At 38.1% G+C, this 20,309-nt stretch overlaps 1 protein-coding gene across 1 annotated transcript in view; it reads right to left on the bottom strand.

The window, feature by feature from the left end:
* Positions 1 to 2,619: 2,619 nt before the first annotated feature.
* LOC128643194 (vomeronasal type-2 receptor 26-like) overlaps positions 2,620 to 20,309 on the bottom strand; it is a 58,662-nt gene continuing 40,972 nt past the window's right edge. Inside the window, exon 2 of the mRNA XM_053696178.1 lies at positions 2,620 to 3,398. Coding sequence (XP_053552153.1) covers positions 2,620 to 3,398 — 779 coding nt within the window. The remainder of the gene's footprint in view (positions 3,399 to 20,309) is intronic.

Genomic DNA, 20,309 nt, shown 5'->3' with positions numbered 1-20,309 from the left:
GTCACAACTTCTTCCCTCTCTCTCTGTTTCTCTATCCAATGCCCTAACTTATCTCTTTAACCAGTCTCTTAACACTGACACATTTCCTGATACATTCAAGCATGTGTCAATCATACCAGTTGTAATAAAGCCCTCGCTTGGCCCCTTCAACCCTTCTATTAGCCGGTCTCCTTACTTCTCCATTCTTCTCTGTTCTGGATCTATTTGCTGCTTTTGGCACATTTGACCATCCTCTCCTCTTACAAATCATACATTCATTTGGCAACCCTCTCCTGGTTTGCTTCATTTCTCTCAAATCGCTCATATACAGTTCCATTAACCACATATTCTTTGATCCTTGTCTCTCTCAGTTGGAGTACTGCAAAACTCTGTCTTGGGTCCCTTGCATTTTTATCTATACATCCTCCTTTAAAAAAATGATATCTTCCTTTGGCTTCCAGTACCACCTATATGCTAATGAGACGCACATTTATCTTTCCTCTTCTAATATCTCTCCCTCTCAACCAGATTGCCAACTTTCTCCCTGCAATTTCCTCTTGGATGTCATCACACTTTTTTCAAGTCAATCTGTCTAAAACTTAACTGCTTCTTATTCCCCCCTCTTAAAGACATCCAACACTTGTGATTTTTTCTGACAGTTGGAGACTCTATTCTCAAGACCTCACACCAGGCCCACTGTCTTTGGGTCACATTTGACTCTGTACTCCCATTTACTCCACATATGCAAACACTCGCCAAATCCTGCTGTACACACCTATGCAACATCTCCAGAATTTGACCCTTCCTTATTCAAGAAACTACAAAAATAATAATTAATTCCCCATTTTGTCACACATTTACTACTGCAATCTACTTCAAAATGGCCTTCCCAAACACTGCCTCTCCCCCCTCCAACCTATTATGAATGCTTAGAGCTAGGCTCATCCACCTAAGTCCTCAATCTACATCAGACACTCTGCCAATCTCTACACTGGCTACCAATATACTTTAGAATGCAATTTAAAGTATTAACACTAACCTATAAAGCACTCAACAACCTCCCCCCCCAACTATATTTACTCTTCCATATCCATATAGTCTGTCTTCTTCGATAAAACTCTGACCTATATTTCTCCACTCCTATTATTTCTAGGTCCCTCTCTCACTTCCAAGACTTTGCACAAGGTGCTCCTGTCCTCTGGAACTCTCTACCCCATTCCATCAGACTGTCTCCAAGCTTTTATAGGTTCAGATGATCTTTGAAAACCCACTGATTCAGAAAGGCTTACCATCTCTTTCTTGCTTTTAATTCTAACTAATATAAATCTTAAAGTGCCTTGATTCACTGCTGCAACAACAATCCACAAGACAAGCTACCCTAAACCTTATGTCTCTGCACCCTCAACCTGTAGACTGTAAGCTCTTCAGAGCAGAGCCCTCTTCCTCCTGTGCTAGATCTCTATAGCCTGTTATGTTTTTGGATGTTTTTGTATCTTATCACAAACCCCTGTCTTTGTATACTCCTATTTCTGTACCCAGCACTATGGAATTTTGCAGCGCTATACAAATAAATGATAATAATATTCATAGGCACTTCTCCAAATAATGTATCTGGTCTGGGGCTTTTTCAATAACAATTTGTTGCATTCACAGTTGTACACACCCTAATTGGTAAACAACACATTTGATTGGTTATTGTTGTATTTAAAAAATTCAGTAACAGTTGGTGTTTTATGCATGATGAAACTGCTATTCAAAGCAGAGAAATGTGTTGCATATTAAGGGAGTCACATATGTGCCCCTGATCAATTTTTGCTTATATTTTTTTATTTTTTATTAAATAAGTTTTAACTTTGCATATAGTGATAGCACCTTTTATTCTGAGCAACATCCATATGGTTGGATACAGCACAATTTTTGGACAAAGTCTAAGACTCGGCCTGTTCCTGACACCAGGTGTGGGTGAGCTGATACACCCTGAGATATCAGCCTGCTACATCAAGCACCTAAGGGTGCTCTTGCCAAATGTGAGTACTATCTTATCTATTGATGTGAGACACCACTGGTTGATCTACACATGAGGTGCCCCTCTATCTGCTTGATTTTTTCCAGAACTGCCATATTGACCTTATGAGGAAGTGAGCAGCCATAGCTTATATTTTCCCATGGAAAGAATTTCTGGGACTCTGCACTAGTACATAGCACAAGCCTAATTAGTGATTTTATTGTTACATTATTTATTATATTCATTATTTCATTGGCTTATTTGCCTGGTGGTAAATAAGTTGCCATTTCTATTGTGTGTGTGTGTATATATATATATATATATATATATATATATATATATATACACACACATATATATAGTGTGCCCCCTTATATTCTTTGCTTGTTAAATTCTTAATGACTCCTGAAATTATTCTCATTTGGCTGTTATGTTTATTTGTTGCAAGACTATAGAAAGGTATTTTATTTGCCAGATGTCCATTTAATAAAAAACATTATTCAGTTTTACTTAGATTGCTTCTTAACATTAATTTGTGCTCGGCTATTGAGCTGAGGCTTCAGTATTATTATATAACATTTAGGAGCAAATATACATAACAAAACACCAGAAGTGGAGGCTAGAATGCTAAATATTTATACAGCTATAACATATTTGCCTTTAGTACTAAGGTACGATGGGATAAAGGAGACCCAGACACTGCAGAACACTAACATGCTAAAGGTAATGTATTTCGACTCATTGAAGCTGTCCGGCAATTTTCGTGCTAAAAAGGCAATAATAAAGCTAAATAACGCTAATATTCCAACATATGAAACGACCAGAAAGAATGCAATGATATGACCCTCATTACACAGCAGTATTATTGATCCAGGTGAAGTCTTTATATCAATATCCACAAATGGTGGGTAACATGATAACCAAATAAAACATATCACAAGTTCCCCCAAGGAGCAGACAAAAACCAGTGCAGTTGACATCTTAGATCCAATCAGCTTCCTTAATTTACTTCCAGGTTTTGTTGCATTAAAGGCAATTACAACTGTTATTGTTTTCCCTAGAATAGATGAAATTGCAACAGTGGAAACAAATCCAAAGGTCGGTTGTCTCAGACGACACAATAGCTCCACGGGTTTTCCAATAAACAAAAATGTACAGACATAAGATAAAATAAGGGCCACAAGCAGAATGTAGGTGAGGTTACGATTATTAACTCTAACTATGGGAGTGTCCCTGTGTTTAATAAAAATCCACAAAACTGCAATTGTGATCAGAAGAAAAATGGAAGCAAAGCACGCTAAACTCATGCCCAATGTATCTTCATAGGATAGAAAGTCTATAGTGCGTCTGATGCATTCATTTCTAGCGGGATTAGACCAGTGATCTTCAGGGCACTTCTCACAGTTCTCCATACCTGCAAGCAATTGGCATTATTTTATTTTTACTCTAACGAACATTGTAAAAAATATTGCACAACACAAACAATAGAATACATTTGAACGAAATAATGATAGTTCTAAGGGAAAAAAATAGCTATCTGGGGGTTGATCACAATCTATTAGATGATGCTTTTTCAGGCAGAAAAGGCATGTTTCTATGTGATGTAACGTGATCACAATAGCGTGCTTTTGCCATATTTCCTTAATCTAAGATAGAATTTTCAGCTGCTCAATAAAAGCTCTAATTTTACTATGGGCCAGAAACTTTTTCATGATCACAATTCATTTTCAACAAACTTTTCAACACCTTTTTTAGACCAATGTTGGCTTTTCAAGTCACTTGATAAAGCCCCAAAATTGCATTTTGTAATCTTTACAAGTATTTCAAGACTAGTTAGAATCCTTCTATAGTGATGCACATGTGCAAGACACTCCTAAATGGCCACGGGAGATATTGTAGAGGTGTATTAGCATACATGGTATTGATTCATTAAAGCTTAATTCATCACTATTGTACAATACTTCATAAAAGTGTGCACAAGGGAAAAATTTTGCTCGGCCAAATCTTTCGTACCGAATATTCAAAAAACATTTTGAATATTCGGATGCTGTGCAATTTGTTTTTTGGGTCATCTAAAAACAATATGAAGACTAAAAGTTTCTATTATGCGACTACATTATTGAATTGCAGCCGACAAAGGCGCAATCTCATTTAGAAGTTCAGTAATGTAGGCGCATAAAAAGATACAGTATAAGAAGATATCATAACTCCATGTAATACAATGCCATAGTTTTCATCTTCATCTCATTGTCAGATCACGCCAAACCAGAAATAGTGCTTTTATAATCAATAAAATGTAAATATTGTAAAATATTAAACTTGTAAAATATTAAAAGTGACAATATAGTGCTTGATATGCCCATTAGAGGTGTGTTTTTGTTTTGAAAAACAGATATTTGTTTAGTGAATATCCAAGTGAATGCACCAACAATATTTAAAGACAATGAAAAAATACTCACAAAATTAATCATAATCCTTTCTCCTCCTATTCGCACTGCCGGAGCTCTGTGGTGCAGCTCTCCAGTGGGCAAAATGTAAGTATAAGCGACATATGAACTTTTTCACCTTTAGCTCAGGAACATTTACATTTATTTATGAAAAACTAATGTAAATGTTTTATAAATATTCTGTATTTGTTTAGTTTAAAACAAAACAAATACCTAATAGTGCATTCAACAAATAATTGGGGAAATGACTCAGATGAACCAATGGCATCCCAATGGTTTAGAAGCGGTGAGGATGGATTAAGATTACAATAGGTTAATCTCACACATGTAAATCAGTATTTCCCTTATATAGTGAACAACGGGGTTTATTCAAAAGAATTTAACTGTCACCTTAATAAACATTAAAGAGTTATTATATTTGTCAGTTTGGTGACCTCCCAGTTTCTATAGGTACTTAAAATATAAAAAGACTTTTTCAGAAACTTTTCTGCTGGGGCTGGTAAAGCATGGATACATTTTGCATTGTGATTTTGTTAAATGCATTATTTTGAGTAAATCAATTAGTTTTTTCAAAGACTGTCAGATTACAAGATATGAGCGCAACGGGGTACAAAACGAACGCAACAAAAGTTGGGTTATTTCACCCTCCATAGTGCTGCCATTACAAGTTTTGAAACAACTGCCTTGTGCATGCAATATGGTTGCATTGAGCTCCATACCACACAAAATACAAGCGCTGTTTTTTTTGAAAAAGTTTTTTATTGAGGTTATGCTAGTGAGTACAATATGTATAAAATACCATACAACATAAGAAAAAAAAAAATACAACATCAGTGTCACATATACAATAGTTATTCTTATACATGAAATAACAATGTGGTATAAAACTAGGTATAAATGAAGAACCTCTATTTTATTTTTTATTGCTTATATTCTTCAATTATTTCCTCATAAGCGCAAGCGGCCACATTTGGACCAGTAAAAGCAAATGTTGTCTAGAGGAAAGATAGTGAATGTATTGGACACTTATGGTCCCATACATATAATGTAAAGAGTAAATTATCAACTGAAGTTTTTATTTTCAAAAATATAAGGGGGGGTAGAAAATTCAGCGGATAAGCACCGCTTGTCAAATATAGGATAGTATGGGGGGGGGGGGGACGGAGCCATATGAAAGGGTTACAAAAGAAATATAACGGAACCTTCAAGATGATTTCTGAGAGATTAGGGGTAAATCACAGGGTTGAAAAAGAACATGTAACATTTAGTCGCTATGAATAAAAGGGCATATAAGAAAAATTATATGATCGGGGTGTTAGTACCATATGTGTAGACTTTTGACTGGAGGGATTGTTAATTATACTACTGAAGGGAACCCGTAACTAATAACTGAATGGATTAGTCCTAGAAAGAAAATTCTCCCAGCTTGAATATTATCTAATGGTCAGCTTGTTGTTTTGGCTTTGCGGCTAAATAGTAAAATATATCATAGCCAGAAAGAATGGGATGCAGAAGTATTAATTATAAAGATAAAAAAATGATTTCCCCTAGTCACAAAAATGTGTATAGGAAAGGGTTATCCCCCATCAGAAAGCAGAAATCTCTTCTGCTCCTCCTGAAAAATTAAGTGTTTAGTGTAGGGGAATGCAAGGCATATGTGATATAGAGAACCCTTTTCAGAATCTGTGAGGAAGAGGAGGTAGCTAAGTAACCCCTCAGTTATTTTAGCATTTAGAGAGTAATGCCAGAAAATAACATATATGTTAGTGAGGGATTTAGTAAGTGAGAGATCCTACCAGACATACATAGATTAGCTAGGAGCCTTCAGGTTAATACCATTCAGTAGATCAATAGTGAACATATTTCAACTAACTATATCTCTCAGTTTAGCTAGACAATGGACATGGACAGCTATTTATAGGAAATAGACATTAACCTTGTACCATAAACATTAACCTTGTACATTAGAAGCCTTTAACCAGTAGTACAGGGGGTAGTATTAGCACCCTTGAATAAAACAAATTTGACACGTAAATAATATAAATGAAAATGTGCACAGCTGTTAACCCTTAAGCATTTCAAATCTGCATAGTTGTACAAGTTTGAAATAATGCAAAACATACTTGTTATTGAGCGTGTAGTGAGTAGCATATAATACAGGCCATTTATAACAATAATAAACTGTGCTGTGCTGTCATATGAGCCAGCAGAAAACATTGAGGAACCTGCAAAGTTGGAAAAATAACTTTAAACATTTAACATTCAATATAAGTGTTTGCCGTCTCATATATAGCTATGAAATATACCAGGGATAATTTGCCATATATACTGCGATTACGCATAAAGTTTTGTAAGGACTGCAAGCTTGTATCTACCCCCCTAGTACACATATAGAACATTCAAATAGTAGTGTCAAGCTTGTTAAACCATAAAACAATAAACATTAAGGTTTAGGTGAAGAGCATGAATATTGGCAAACCCCAACGTTTTTTTTTTTGTTTTTTTTTGTTTTTTTTTGTTTTTTGTTTCCCCTATTAAAAAGACATAGGGGGTATCAAGCATGGCTCTAGATACATATAGCATCAGCAATGATGTCAGTATAATTTTGTTATGAAGAATAAAGGGCTTAATAGCCAGTGTTTAGAAAATAATACCTAGAGCAGTACTATGAGGTATAAAACATATCAAGGTCTCAATATCTCAGAACATTTATTTACATTTAGGTCTATACATACTAGCTATTAGGAGGACCATTCCACTAGGTAATTGAACTTTATAAACTAATAATCTAATGCGTTTAGGAAATGCTAACTGTCTTATAGTGGATTCAACAAATTAAACAATGTGACAGGGGGGGTTCACCTGTTATCAATGTGTGCTGGTTGTAGGGGGAATATAATAAAGGCTTGGAGTAGTAAAACCTTAAACACAAATCAGTCCTTAAGAGTCCTGTATATAAGGGAAACAGAACAATCAAATTTCCCAATTCATCCTATACCGCATTTATTGCAAAGGTCTTGTGACTTCGACTTGCGGATTGTATTCCACAGTTTTGTAAAATAGGTGCGTTGGTGATGATGAGTCCAGAAAATGAGGGAAAAAGCAAAAGGGAACAGGGAGCTGCTAAGCATGGAGGTGAAAGTAGCGTTCCGATGCAACACATAACCAGCTAGGCCCAAGGTTGTGTTTGTAGTGTCCCCTAGTAGATGTTCTGGGCTGGAGGGTATGGTCTTAGGTATCGATAGGATCACTGCCGCGCCAAGCTTCAAAACAGTGTTACCGGCTCCTTGAATGACCCCAGCTGAAATGGCCGCCAAACGTCCTGTGCTAGATATTACCGCCAGAGGTATATCGCTGTAAGCTTCTGCTACGAGCTCCAAAGGGGCTGCAGCCTCTCTAATACCCGTACATGGGTCCTCCTCATAAAGATGCAGTCCTCCAAACAGCGGTGCGAAGTTAGGGGGTAGCGACCTTTTGTCCCGCCACTGCTTATCTTTCCCAAGTGGAGCTGGAAAGCTCCTCTCCAAAGTGTTGCCTGAGTTTGCGTACAGATGAGACTCATGCAGAGGGAACTCCACATGAGCCTGTGCCGTGCACATTATCTGCCCCACGGGGACAATCAGCTGCTTTGCCACAGCTTGTACCGTAGATTCGGCTCCCGTCTCAGTAGTCAGTGCCTTTTCGGCTAGTAAGGCGGTCTCACCATTCTGATAGGCATTTATACCTGCCGTCTGTTTAGTATCCGAACGTACGCCTCCTCCAAGCTGATCTCTGATTATCAGCGTTAAGTCAATAAAGTTGGAGCACATCCTCTCCTCCAAATCCTCTAGACACCTCAGCACCATTTCATAAGAGATTGCCATATTCGTTTTGATAGTAGATGGCTCTGTGTAAGGCAGGCTATGGGTATAGAGTAAACACCACTCCTACCTCGTGGTCGCGTTAGATGATACAGGCCCAGATCAAATTTATCGTAGTAAATATCTAAAACCTCATCTAACCAGTCTTCCAGTAGGCAGCTCACTTCTTTCTTAAGTATAAGTCCAGAACTTAACCCGAAAATATAAGTTTTGTGCTCTTATTAAGCTATATGTTCATAAATTCTAGGAGCACATAAGATATGCGTCTTGACTCCTCTGTAGTTGGCTCCGCCCCTCCATACAAGCGCTGTTTTGACGTGCTTGTGCACGCTTTCCCCATAGAGATCAATGGGAAGAGCGGGTTAGAAAAAAACTTTTTTTTGGTTCAAAACTATGGACAGCACATTTTTATTGGTGGATACATGTATCCACCAATCAGCAAGGACAACCCAGGTTGGGCATCCAAACTTCTTGCATTTCAAATAAAGATACCAAGAGAATGAAGAAAATGTTATAATAGGAGTAAATTAGGAAGTTGTTTAAAATTTCATGCTCTATCTGAATCGCAAAAGAAAAAAATTGGGTTCAGTGTCCCTTTAAGTTTAAACCTAACACCCTAACACCCTAACACCCTAATAGTTATATTGTAGCTAGCTTAGGTTTTTTTTCACAGGTAAGTTTGTATTTATTTTAACTAGGTAGACCAGTTAGTAAATAATTATTAAATATTTACTAACTACCTAGTTAAAAAAAATACAAACTTACCTGTGAAATAAAACCTAAGCTGCCTTACACTAAAACCTAACATTACAAAAATAAAAAACCTACCATTACAAAAAATAACAAACACTAAAATTACTAAAAATTAAAAACCTACCATTACAAAAAATAACAAACACAATTATCCAAAACAATAAAAAATATTTCTATTCTAATACCCTTTTTAAAATATAAAAAACCCACCACAAAATAAAGAATCCTAATCTATAATAAACTACCAAGGGCCCTTAAATGGGCCTTTTGTAGGGCATTACCCTAAAGAAATCAGCTCTTTTCCTACAAAAGAAAAACAAACACCCCCTAACAGTACACAAACCCCCACCACCCCAAACACAAAATACAAATAAAGTAAAACCTAATTGGGCATATTATGGCCTAGGCCAACAAGGCTGGTGCCTAGGGCAGCATATTTGAAAGGGACAGCACATCTGCCAGCACACAGTACAGTGAGTGATAAAGTGCAGACTTTTACAGAGAAGACAAGGCACGTGCGCTGAAAAAGGTTTCGCTCTTCACAGGCAGTGCTCCTTTAAACTGTTGCTTCATTTAGAGCCGCCAGCATTTTTGCTGTGGAAGCTTTCTTGGTAAGAAACTTCTTTCCCTCCCTTTTCTCCCCTCCCCTTCTTTATTCTGCCTTCTCTCAGGGAGAAAATGGTATGAGATGCATGCAATTCAACCCACCTATATGCCAGTGTTTTGCTAGCCCATTTTTTTTTAGAATTTTTATGAAAAAAAAAACAAAAAAAAAAACATTTAACACACTGACCCAAAAAAATATTGAGGGGCAGCAGAATTTTGGGGTGGGGCAGCAGAATTTTGAGTGCCTAGGGCGGCACAAAACCTTAAATATGCCACTGAATCTACTCATTGCCCTGAAAAGGGCATTTGCATTGGCATTGCCCTTAAAAGGGCATTCAGCTGTTTTGCCTCCCATTAAAAATAAAAATGGCTAAACTAAAAAGAAAAACCCACCCTAAAACGAAAAAAAACATTACACAAAATAACAAACACATTATCCAAAATATTAACAATTATTCCTATTCTAATACCCATTTAAAAAAAAAAAAACACCCCAAAATAAAAGAAACCTAATCTATAATAAACTACCAATAGCCCTTAAAAGGGCCTTTTGTAGGGCATTGCCCTAAAGAAATCAGCTCTTTTTCTAAAAAAATACCCACTAACATTACAAACCCCCACCCCCCACCCCAAACCCACAAAATAAAAAATAAAAATCTAAAAAAACATAATCTACCCATTGGCCTGAAAAGGGCATTTGTATGGGCATTGCCCTTAAAAGGGCATTTAGCTATGTTTCTTGCCCTTAAAAGGGCATTTAGCTCTTTTAAGAAATGCCCAACCTCTAATCTAAAAAAAACATACACACACAAAAACCTAAAAAAAAACTAACACTAACCCCTCTTTAGGTACTCACAGTTTCTGAAGTCCCGCTTAAAGGATCTTCATCCCAGCGGCTCCATCTTCATCCAGGCGGCTCCATCTTCATCCATGCGGCGTCTTCTATCTTCATCCAGGCGGTGTCTTCTATCTTCATCCCAGCGGCGTCGAACGGGTCCATCCTGAAGATATCCAGCACAGAGCATCCTCTTCAAACGATCGCCGCCGTACACTGAATCTTCAATACAAGGGAGCTTTTTCAAAATGGCGTCCCTTGCATTCCTATTGGCTGATTTGATTTTGGAAATTCAAATCAGGCAATAGGATGAGAGCTACTGAAATCCTATTGGCTGTTTAAAACAGTCAAAAGGATGAGAGCTTCTGAAATACTATTGGCTGTTCAATTCAGCCAATTTAGTCTCCTCAATCAGTTTCCTCAATCTTTCCAGGTTGTATTGATTCTTTACAGTTTATTCACAGTTTATTCACTGAAAATTTCCATACAGACTAACATAATAACAGGAAAGGCTGATTTATCAAGCTACAGTGGACAGGGGCGTACATATGCGCCCACGTCTGCCGCAACTTGCCTCTGCTGGACAGAATTCCAATGGCGGAATATAACATTGTGCTATTTTTCTATTGTGTGCAATGCCACCCCCTGCCCGCACACAGCCAATCACATGTGGGCAGGAGCTGTTAGGTGGAGATTGAAATTCTCCAACTAAGAGGTGGAGACGAGTGTAGAAAGCAGCGGTCTGATGACCACTGCTTGATAAATACGGACTGCAGGTTCTCTTGTGAGAACTTGCAGTCGTAGTGCAGGAGAAGGCTTGACAAATCAAGTCCTTAGTGGATCTGGGGAACTAAGTATATAACCATATACTGAAGGTATACACTTATCCTTGTCCAGTAAAGTATAAAATGTGCATACCAAAGAAATGAAGTATTGTTCCGGGGATAACTGTTTTTAGATGCCAACAAAAAAAATTGTATGGGTTTGAATAGAGTCACAAACCTTTAAGAAAATATTTGCTTCACATGAATAAGCACTATTTAAATATGATTAGAAATATGGGAATGTAATAAAATTAAACTAAGAAGATTCAATTTAACAGTGGGGACAACTACATGAACAGATGTGCAAAATAAATAGACAATGCACAAGCACTTACAAGTTGTGTGTTCATGTTTTAACGCTAATCTGCCGCTCCAGACATTGCCGCTCCCTGGCATCTTCACCACTATAATAAAGTTATTAACCCCTAAACCGCCGCCCTCCCGCATCGCAAACACTATTTAAATATTACTAATTCCTAATCTACCGTCCGCCCACATTGCCCCCACTATACTAAAGCTATTAAGCCCTACACCGCTGCCACAATAATAAACCTTTTAACCCCTAAACCACAAGCCCCCCCCACAATGAAATATACTAAATTAAACTATTAACCCCTAAACCAAAAGCCCCCCACATCGCAATGAACTAATTTAAACTAGTACACCTAAATCTAACGCCCCCTAACTTTATAATAAAATTACAATTTCCCTATCTTAAATAAAATTAAAACTTACCTGTCAAATTAAAAAAAAACTAAATTTAAACTAACAATTAAACTAATATAACTATTTACTAATATTAAACTAACTACCAATTAAATAAAACTAAAATACACATTGAAAAAATTCTAACACTACTATAAAAATTACAAACTATCTAATTACAAAAAATAAAAAATACTGAATTACAAAAAATAACAAACACTAAATTACGAAAAATAACAAGCAAAATTGTCAAAATTAAAAAAGAATTACACCTAATCTAATAGCCCTGTCAAAATAAAAAGCCCACCAAAAATAAAAAACCCTAGCCTACAATAAACTACTAATAGCCCTTAAAAGGGCCTTTTGTAGGGTATTGCCCTAAGTTAAACAGCTCTTTTTTTGTTGTTGAGAATTCAGTTAAAAAATACATCAGTGCATTGCCAAGAAATGATACAATATATAACAAGCAAACAGTTATTAGTGCAATAACACAATCTTGGGTAAGCTATTTAGTAGAACCTACTATCTCAATAGATTTTTATTGTATCCAGTGAGAATGAAGTGCTGTCACAGCTATAAATTGCTGAATTAGATAATATAGGATGTGAAGGAGAAAAGATATAAGGGTTTAAGAATTAAGCGTCCGATATGTGTCCCTGCAGCGGTTGTATCCATACATGGTGAGAAGGGGAAGGGGGAAAAGGTGGTGAGTAGGTAGTGGAAAAGGGTGAAGGTGAGGTGGGGATGGAGGGGAAGAGAGAAAGAGGAAAGAAAAAAAGGAAAACAAAAAAGGGGGGGGGGAAGTGGAGGGCAGGACCCAGGCTGATGCTGTAACTGAAGGGTATATTCTAGTCTGAGGAGAGCTCCATCCAGGGAGACCAAACTTCATAATATAAATCAGTTTTGTCTAGGGATCTGTAAGAGTATAACTCCATCTGTTTAACATAATTTATAATGGATAGAACCTGTGCTGTGGTTTCGTTTTTCCACGTACGGGCAATAGCCAGTTTTGTGGCCATAAGGAGGTAGATTGTGAGAGCTTCCTTTGCTTTCGGTAAGTCTAAGAGATGAAAATGAAGTAAGGCTATCTCTGGTTTGAAAGGTAGGTCAATTCGGAGTAGATTAAAAGTTATGGAAAAGCCATCTCCAAAGGGAGCGTATCTTGGGGCAGGACCACCATATGTGTAGCTGGGTTCCTATCTGTCCACACCCTCGCCAGCATCTGGGAGAGTGAGAGCCGTATATTCTGTTTAATGTGGAAGGTACTAAGTGCCATCGCACTATAATTTTATAGTGTAGCTCCCATAAGGTAGTGAAGTGAAGGAGTTTTTTGGTTATGAGTATTCGAGTATGCCATGTATTAGTGTCAGCTGTGAAACCTATCTCTCTTTCCCAAGCTTTATGTTGGGAAATTTTATGAGTGGTGGGTTCAAGAATAAGATTAAAATGAAAAGACAAAGCGTGGTTAAGACCATGTCCCTGCAGCCACCTCGTCTCCCATTTGGAAAGGGATCTCAAGTCTTGTCTGGGGAATCCCCAGGATTTCAGCCAAGTGCTAAGTCGGAAAGCCTCAAAACGTAGAGAAACAGGGATATCAAATTTCAAACAAAATTGCGAGTGAGCAATCCATTGACCCTGGTCATAGAAGTCTGTAACTAACACTGGTTGTAGGTTTTGCCAAGACTTCAGATGAGAGTCCGGGAGACAAAAGAGGGCTCCAGTCAAGGTGAGAGCAGGAGAGGTGTGGGGAGCTAAGTCTGGGTTATGTCTGATGTGATCCCAGAATTTCAGGGTGTCTACAACAATTGGTGTTAAATTATCTAGTTTTCCTCTGTAGTGGGTAGGGATCCATGGTAAGTCCAATAGTGTGAGTCCTGGGGGAAGAGTGGACAGTTCGAGATCAATCCAGCGCGGGCAATCAGTGGTGAGTGACCAGCCATGTATATGTGACAATCTGGCCGCATTATAATACAGAATTAGATTAGGTAGGGCTAAAACCCCGCGCTTATTTGGTCTCTGTAATGTGGTGCTAGAAGTCCGAGGCCTATGGCCCTTCAAAACATAATTTGTTACGAAGCTCTGCAATCTGTTTAATAGGGGTCTGGGGATGTTATAGGGTATGCATCTGAATAAATAGGTGAGCTTAGGTATAAATTACATTTTTATCGCTGCTATTCTTCCCGTCCAGGAAATTTCTTTGAATTCCCAAGTGAGAAGAAGGTTCCTGAATTCTGGGAGCCTCTCTGTGTAGTTTTTGTTATTGTGAGCTCCGAGTTGGGACTTAAAATAGTGCCTAAGACTTTGATAGTGTAAGGATTCCATTGGAAATGGTACTTCTTTTGTAAAAGAGGAAGTTCTTGAGGAGGGATGTTTAAGTATAGAGTCTCTGTTTTATTAATGTTCAATTTATAGTAAGATAAGCGACCAAATTAGTTGATAAGGTTGAGGTGGTTGGCGAGGTGAGGAATAGAGTTATATCATCTGCATATAATGATATGGAGTGTGAAGACGTTGCGAATTGTGCACCTGTAATATGCGGATGGAGCCTAATCGCTTGTGCTAAGGGTTCTATTGTTAGTGCAAAGAGGAGGGGCGAGAGTGGGCAGCCCTGCCTAGTACCATTGGTGATTTGGAAGGTATCAGATCTGAAACCTACTCCTTTTACTCTAGCTGTGGGCGTCGAGTAGATAGCCCTAACTTGCATGTATGTACAAAAGTGTCCGGAATGTTGAAGGCTTCCATCGTGAGCCAGAGATATTCCCATCTCACCCTGTCAAACGCTTTCTCAGCATCCAAGGACAGGGCGAGAAATGGGACCCCCTTCTTTTCCATAATTGAGAGAATATTGAGAATTCTCCTGGTAGCATCCGGTCCTTCTCAGCATGGTATAAACCCTACCTGATCTAAGTGGATCAGTGGGTTAATAACTCTCGATAGTCGTTCAGCTAATATTTTAGTGTATAATTTAATGTCTAAATTAAGAAGCAATATGGGCCGATAGCTACTACATTGATAAGAGGGTTTCCAGGGTTTCAGAATAGTAGTGATAGTTACCTCTAAAATTCACTGTTGACAGTGCCCTTTTGCATAATCTCGGAAAATTGTCTACACAGTATCGGGGCTACTATAGATTGAAAAGATTTATAAAAGCGTGCAGTATAGCCATCTGGGCCAGGGGATTTCACTAGTTTCAAGCTCTGAATCACTTTTAGGACTTCCTCTTGTGTGATAGGATTGTTCAGAATGGCGGCATTCTCTATGGAGAGGAGAGGAAGATGTAGAGAGCTTAAGAATGTTTTTACGCTATGCGCATCGGGAGGAGTGATAAAAGTCTCGAAATGTTTTACCTATATCTTTAGGGGAATAGACCAATTTGTTCACTGAGTTTCTGATTGATAGAACTTTGGCCTGTGCTGTGCGATACCTGAGTTTGGTCGCGAGAAGTGTGGAGGCTTTGTTGCTATGGTGATAAAAAATCCTCTTGAATTTCTCTAATGTGTCGTGCGTCTTTTTGAGCTCTAACTCCTGAATTTGTTTGGTAACATCAACAATTGCTTGGGTTACTGAACTAGAGTAGGATACGTTTAATGGTTGTCGGAGTTGTCTGAGATGGATAACAAGAGTTGCTAAGGGGACCCCCTGTTTATTACGTTTATCTGCATCAATGGCAATAAAATGACCCTTGAGAAAGGTCTTGAAGGCGGCCCATAGTATTTCCGTAGAGGTCTGTTGATTGTCATTGACCTCCAGAAACTCTAGTATCTTCACCTGTATTTCCGCTTTAATGAGGGGATCCATAATGAGGTAATCTTTGAGCTTCCACAAGGGAGGAGAATGAACTCTAACATGATGGCTCATAGTTAAAGCAACAGCGTCATGATCTGACCATGAAACTGGTAATATTTTTGTAGAGGATATATTATCTAACATTCTGGTGCTAACAAAGAAATTGTCTATGCGGGTGAATGATCTATGTGGGGGGAAGAAAAATTGACTAATAAGCTGTTGGAAGGCCCTAGATAGGGGGTGAGTTGCTCTCTCTAATGTGGATATCTTGGGTCCTAACCTATCTAGATCCGGGTCCCATATCAAATTAAAATCCCCTCCTAGTATTAGTTCGCCCTGTTTCACAGCTGACACCAACTTTAATAATTTTGTCAAGATTTTTATTTGTTTGGAATTAGGAGAATAAATATTCACTAAGGTGACCAAATGACTATTCAAAATATGTATGAGGTAGCGGGCTTGGGGATCAATTTCCAAGTGAATGGATTCGTATTGAATATCTTTGCTAAGATATATGGCAACTCCTCTAGATTTAGACGGAAATTATGCATCCAAGACTATCAGGAATCCCCGAGATGTATGTGCAGTATGTTTGTTTAGTGTCCAATGAGTCTCCTGAACAAATGCTACATCTATCTTAGAATTTCTTAGAAAATTCATCAGCAGACTACGTTTTGTAGGGGAATTGAGACCCTGTACATTAATGGATAGGAAACGGAGATTCTCCATCTTCATCAAGGGCAGGGAGAGAAGGAGAGAGAAGAGAAAAAAAGGGAAACAAAGTATATTGGAGGGATAGAGGAAGAAGATATATAGTTTGAGGTAAAGTATAAGGATGGGGTGGGAGTTTGGAATGGGCTTGGGATTTCCTCAGACACTGAGTACACTGGTATCTTCACACCCAAAAAATAATAGAAAAAAAAAATTGGGATCTAAGCAGGTGTTTGATTCAGCTTTATATAAAATAATGGTGGATAATATATATCTATTCAGCAGACAAGAGCCACTTAATAGTGAATAGAGTTAATTAATCAATTAATTAATTAATTAATTAAGGGGGGCGGAGAGTGAACAAACAGTACTTATGCTATTTATATGTGTCGACGAATAGACTAGTGCAGAAGTAAGGCTAATAATAAAAATAAAAAGAGAAGAAGGAAAAAGAACAAAGAAACAAAAATGAGAATGAGCAGAGTGGAGAGGAGATTGACAATATTCTCAAGCCAATATACTCAAGAGTTCAGGTTAATATAAAATAAAGGGTACGGAAGGGAGACCGAGTGGGATCAGAATCCCCCCCTGACAAGTGAAATAGTAGAGCAGTGATAAGAAAGGATTTCCAATATAATTTGAGGGACAATGTAACATTTAATTATTATATACATCACTATCCAAAATGTCAGCCTATGGGACCTTACTAATGGTCGGCCTCTTAACTCAGACACCTACACTATGCAAAACTCAATGACATAAGTTTCTAAGGCCTAGATTTGGAGTTTGGTGGTAGCCGTGAAAACCAGCGTTAGAGGCTCCTAACGCTGGTTTTAGGCTACCTCCGGTATTTGGAGTCATTAAAAAAAGGGTCTAACGCTCACTTTTCAGCCGTGACTTTTCTATACCGCAGATCCCCTTACGTCAATTGCGTATCCTATCTTTTCAATGGGATTTTTCTAACTCCGGTATTTAGAGTCGTGTCTGAAGTGAGAGTTAGAAATCTAACGACAAAACTCCAGCCGCAGAAAAAAGTCAGTAGTTAAGAGCTTTCTGGGCTAACGCCGGTTCATAAAGCTCTTAACTGCTGTACTCTAAAGTACACTAACACCCATAAACTACCTATGTACCCCTAAACCGAGGTCCCCCCACATCGCCGACACTCGATTAAATTTTTGTAACCCCTAATCTGCCGACCGCCACCTACGTTATACTTATGTACCCCTAATCTGCTGCCCCTAACACCGCCGACCCCTATATTATATTTATTAACCCCTAACCTGCCCCCCACAACGTCGCAGCCAGCTACCTACAATAATAAACCCCTAATCTGCCGACCGCAAAGCGCCGCCACCTACGTTATACTTATGTACCCCTAATCTGCTGCCCCTAAAACCACCAACCCCTATATTATATTTATTAACCCCTAATCTGCCCCCCTCAACGTCGCCTCCACCTGCCTACACTTATTAACCCCTAATCTGCCGAGCGGACCGCACCGCTATTATTATAAAGTTATTAACCCCTAATCCGCCTCACTAACCCTATAATAAATAGTATTAACCCCTAATCTGCCCTCCCTAACATCGCCGACACCTAACTTCAATTATTAACCCCTAATCTGCCGACTGGAGCTCACCGCTATTCTAATAAATGTATTAACCCCTAAAGCTAAGTCTAACCCTAACACTAACACCCCCCTAAATTAAATATAATTTTAATCTAACGAAATTAATTAACTCTTATTAAATAAATTATTCCTATTTAAAGCTAAATACTTACCTGTAAAATAAATCCTAATATAGCTACATTATAAATTATAATTATATTATAGCTATTTTAGGATTTATATTTATTTTACAGGTAACTTTGTATTTATTTTAACCAGGTACAGTAGCTATTAAATAGTTAAGAACTATTTAATAGCTAAAATAGTTAAATAATTACAAATTTACCTGTAAAATAAATCCTAACCTAAGTTACAATTAAACCTAACTCTACACTATCAATAAATTAAATAAAATACCTACAATTACCTACAATTAAACCTAACACTACACTATCAATAAATTAATTAAATACAATACCTACAAATAACTACAATGAAATAAACTAACTAAAGTACAAAAAATAAAAAAGAACTAAGTTACAAAAAAATTAAAAATATTTACAAACATAAGAAAAATATTACAACAATTTTAAACTCATTATACCTACTCTAAGCCCCCTAATAAAATAACAAAGCCCCCCAAAATAAAAAAATGCCCTACCCTATTCTAGATTACTAAAGTTCAAAGCTCTTTTACCTTACCAGCCCTGAACAGGGCCCTTTGCGGGGCATGCCCCAAGAAGTTCAGCTCTTTTGCCTGTAAAAAAAAACATACAATACCCCCCCCCAACATTACAACCCACCACCCACATACAGCTAATCTAACCCAAACCCCCCTTAAATAAACCTAACACTAAGCCCCTGAAGATCTCCCTACCTTGAGTCGTCTTCACCCAGCCGAGCCAAATTCTTCATCCAAGCGGAGCAAGAAGAGGTCCTCCATCCGGTAGAAGTCTTCATCCAAGCGGGGCAGAAGAGGTCTTCCATCCAATTGAAGTCTTCATCCAAGCGGGATCTTCTATCGTCATCCATCCGGAGCGGAGCGGCAGGATCCTGAAGACCTCCGACGTGGAACATCCATCCTGGCCGACGACTGAACGACGAATGACGGTTCCTTTAAATGACGTCATCGAAGATGGCGTCCCTCGAATTCCGATTGGCTGATAGGATTCTATCAGCCAATCGGAACTAAGGTAGGAATATTCTGATTGGCTGATCAGCCAATCAGAATATTCCTACCTTAATTCCAATTGGCTGATAGAATCCTATCAGCCAATCAGAATTCGAGGGACGCCATCTTGGATGACGTCATTTAAAGGAACCGTCATTCGGCTAGTAGGCGTAGGGAGAAGAGGATGTTCCGCGTCGGATGGAAGATGATGGCTCCCGAAGAAAGAAGATTGAAGATGCTGTTGATAGAAGACTTCATCCGGATCATGGACCTCTTCAGCTCCCGCTTGGATGAAGACTTCAGCCGGATCATGGACCTCTTCAGCTCCCACTTGGATGATGAATTCAGCCGGATCATGGACTTCTTCAGCCCCCCGCTTGGGCTTGGATCAGGACATCGGAGGAGCTCTTCTGGATCGATCGGTGAACCTGGTATGGTGAAGATAAGGTAGGAAGATCTTCAGGGGCTTAGTGTTAGGTTTATTTAAGGGGGGTTTGGGTTAGATTTGGGGTATGTGTGTTGTAATGTTGGGGGGGGGTATTGTATGTTTTTTTTTTACAGGCAAAAGAGCTGAACTTCTTGGGGCATGCCCCACAAAGGGCCCTGTTCAGGGCTGGTAAGGTAAAAGAGCTTTGAACTTCAGTAATTTAGAATAGGGTAGGGCATTTTTTAATTTTGGGGGGCTTTGTTATTTTATTAGGGGGCTTAGAGTAGGTGTAATTAGTTTAAAATTGTTGTAATATTTTTCTTATGTTTGTAAATATTTTTTTATTTTTTGTAACTTAGTTCTTTTTTATTTTTTGTACTTTAGATAGTTTATTTCATTGTAGTTATTTGTAGGTATTGTATTTAATTTATTTATTGATAGTGTAGTGTTAGGTTTAATTGTAGATAATTATAGGTATTTTATTTAATTAATTTATTGATAGTGTAGTGTTAGGTTTAATTGTAACTTAGGTTAGGATTTATTTTACAGGTAATTTTGTAATTATTTTAACTATTTTAGCTATTAAATAGT

This window comes from Bombina bombina, chromosome 1 (assembly GCF_027579735.1).
Source record: "Bombina bombina isolate aBomBom1 chromosome 1, aBomBom1.pri, whole genome shotgun sequence".
NCBI classification, from domain to species: domain Eukaryota; kingdom Metazoa; phylum Chordata; class Amphibia; order Anura; family Bombinatoridae; genus Bombina; species Bombina bombina.
The sequence above is the reverse complement of the archived record's forward strand: the minus strand, read 5'-3'. Positions and strand labels throughout refer to the sequence as shown.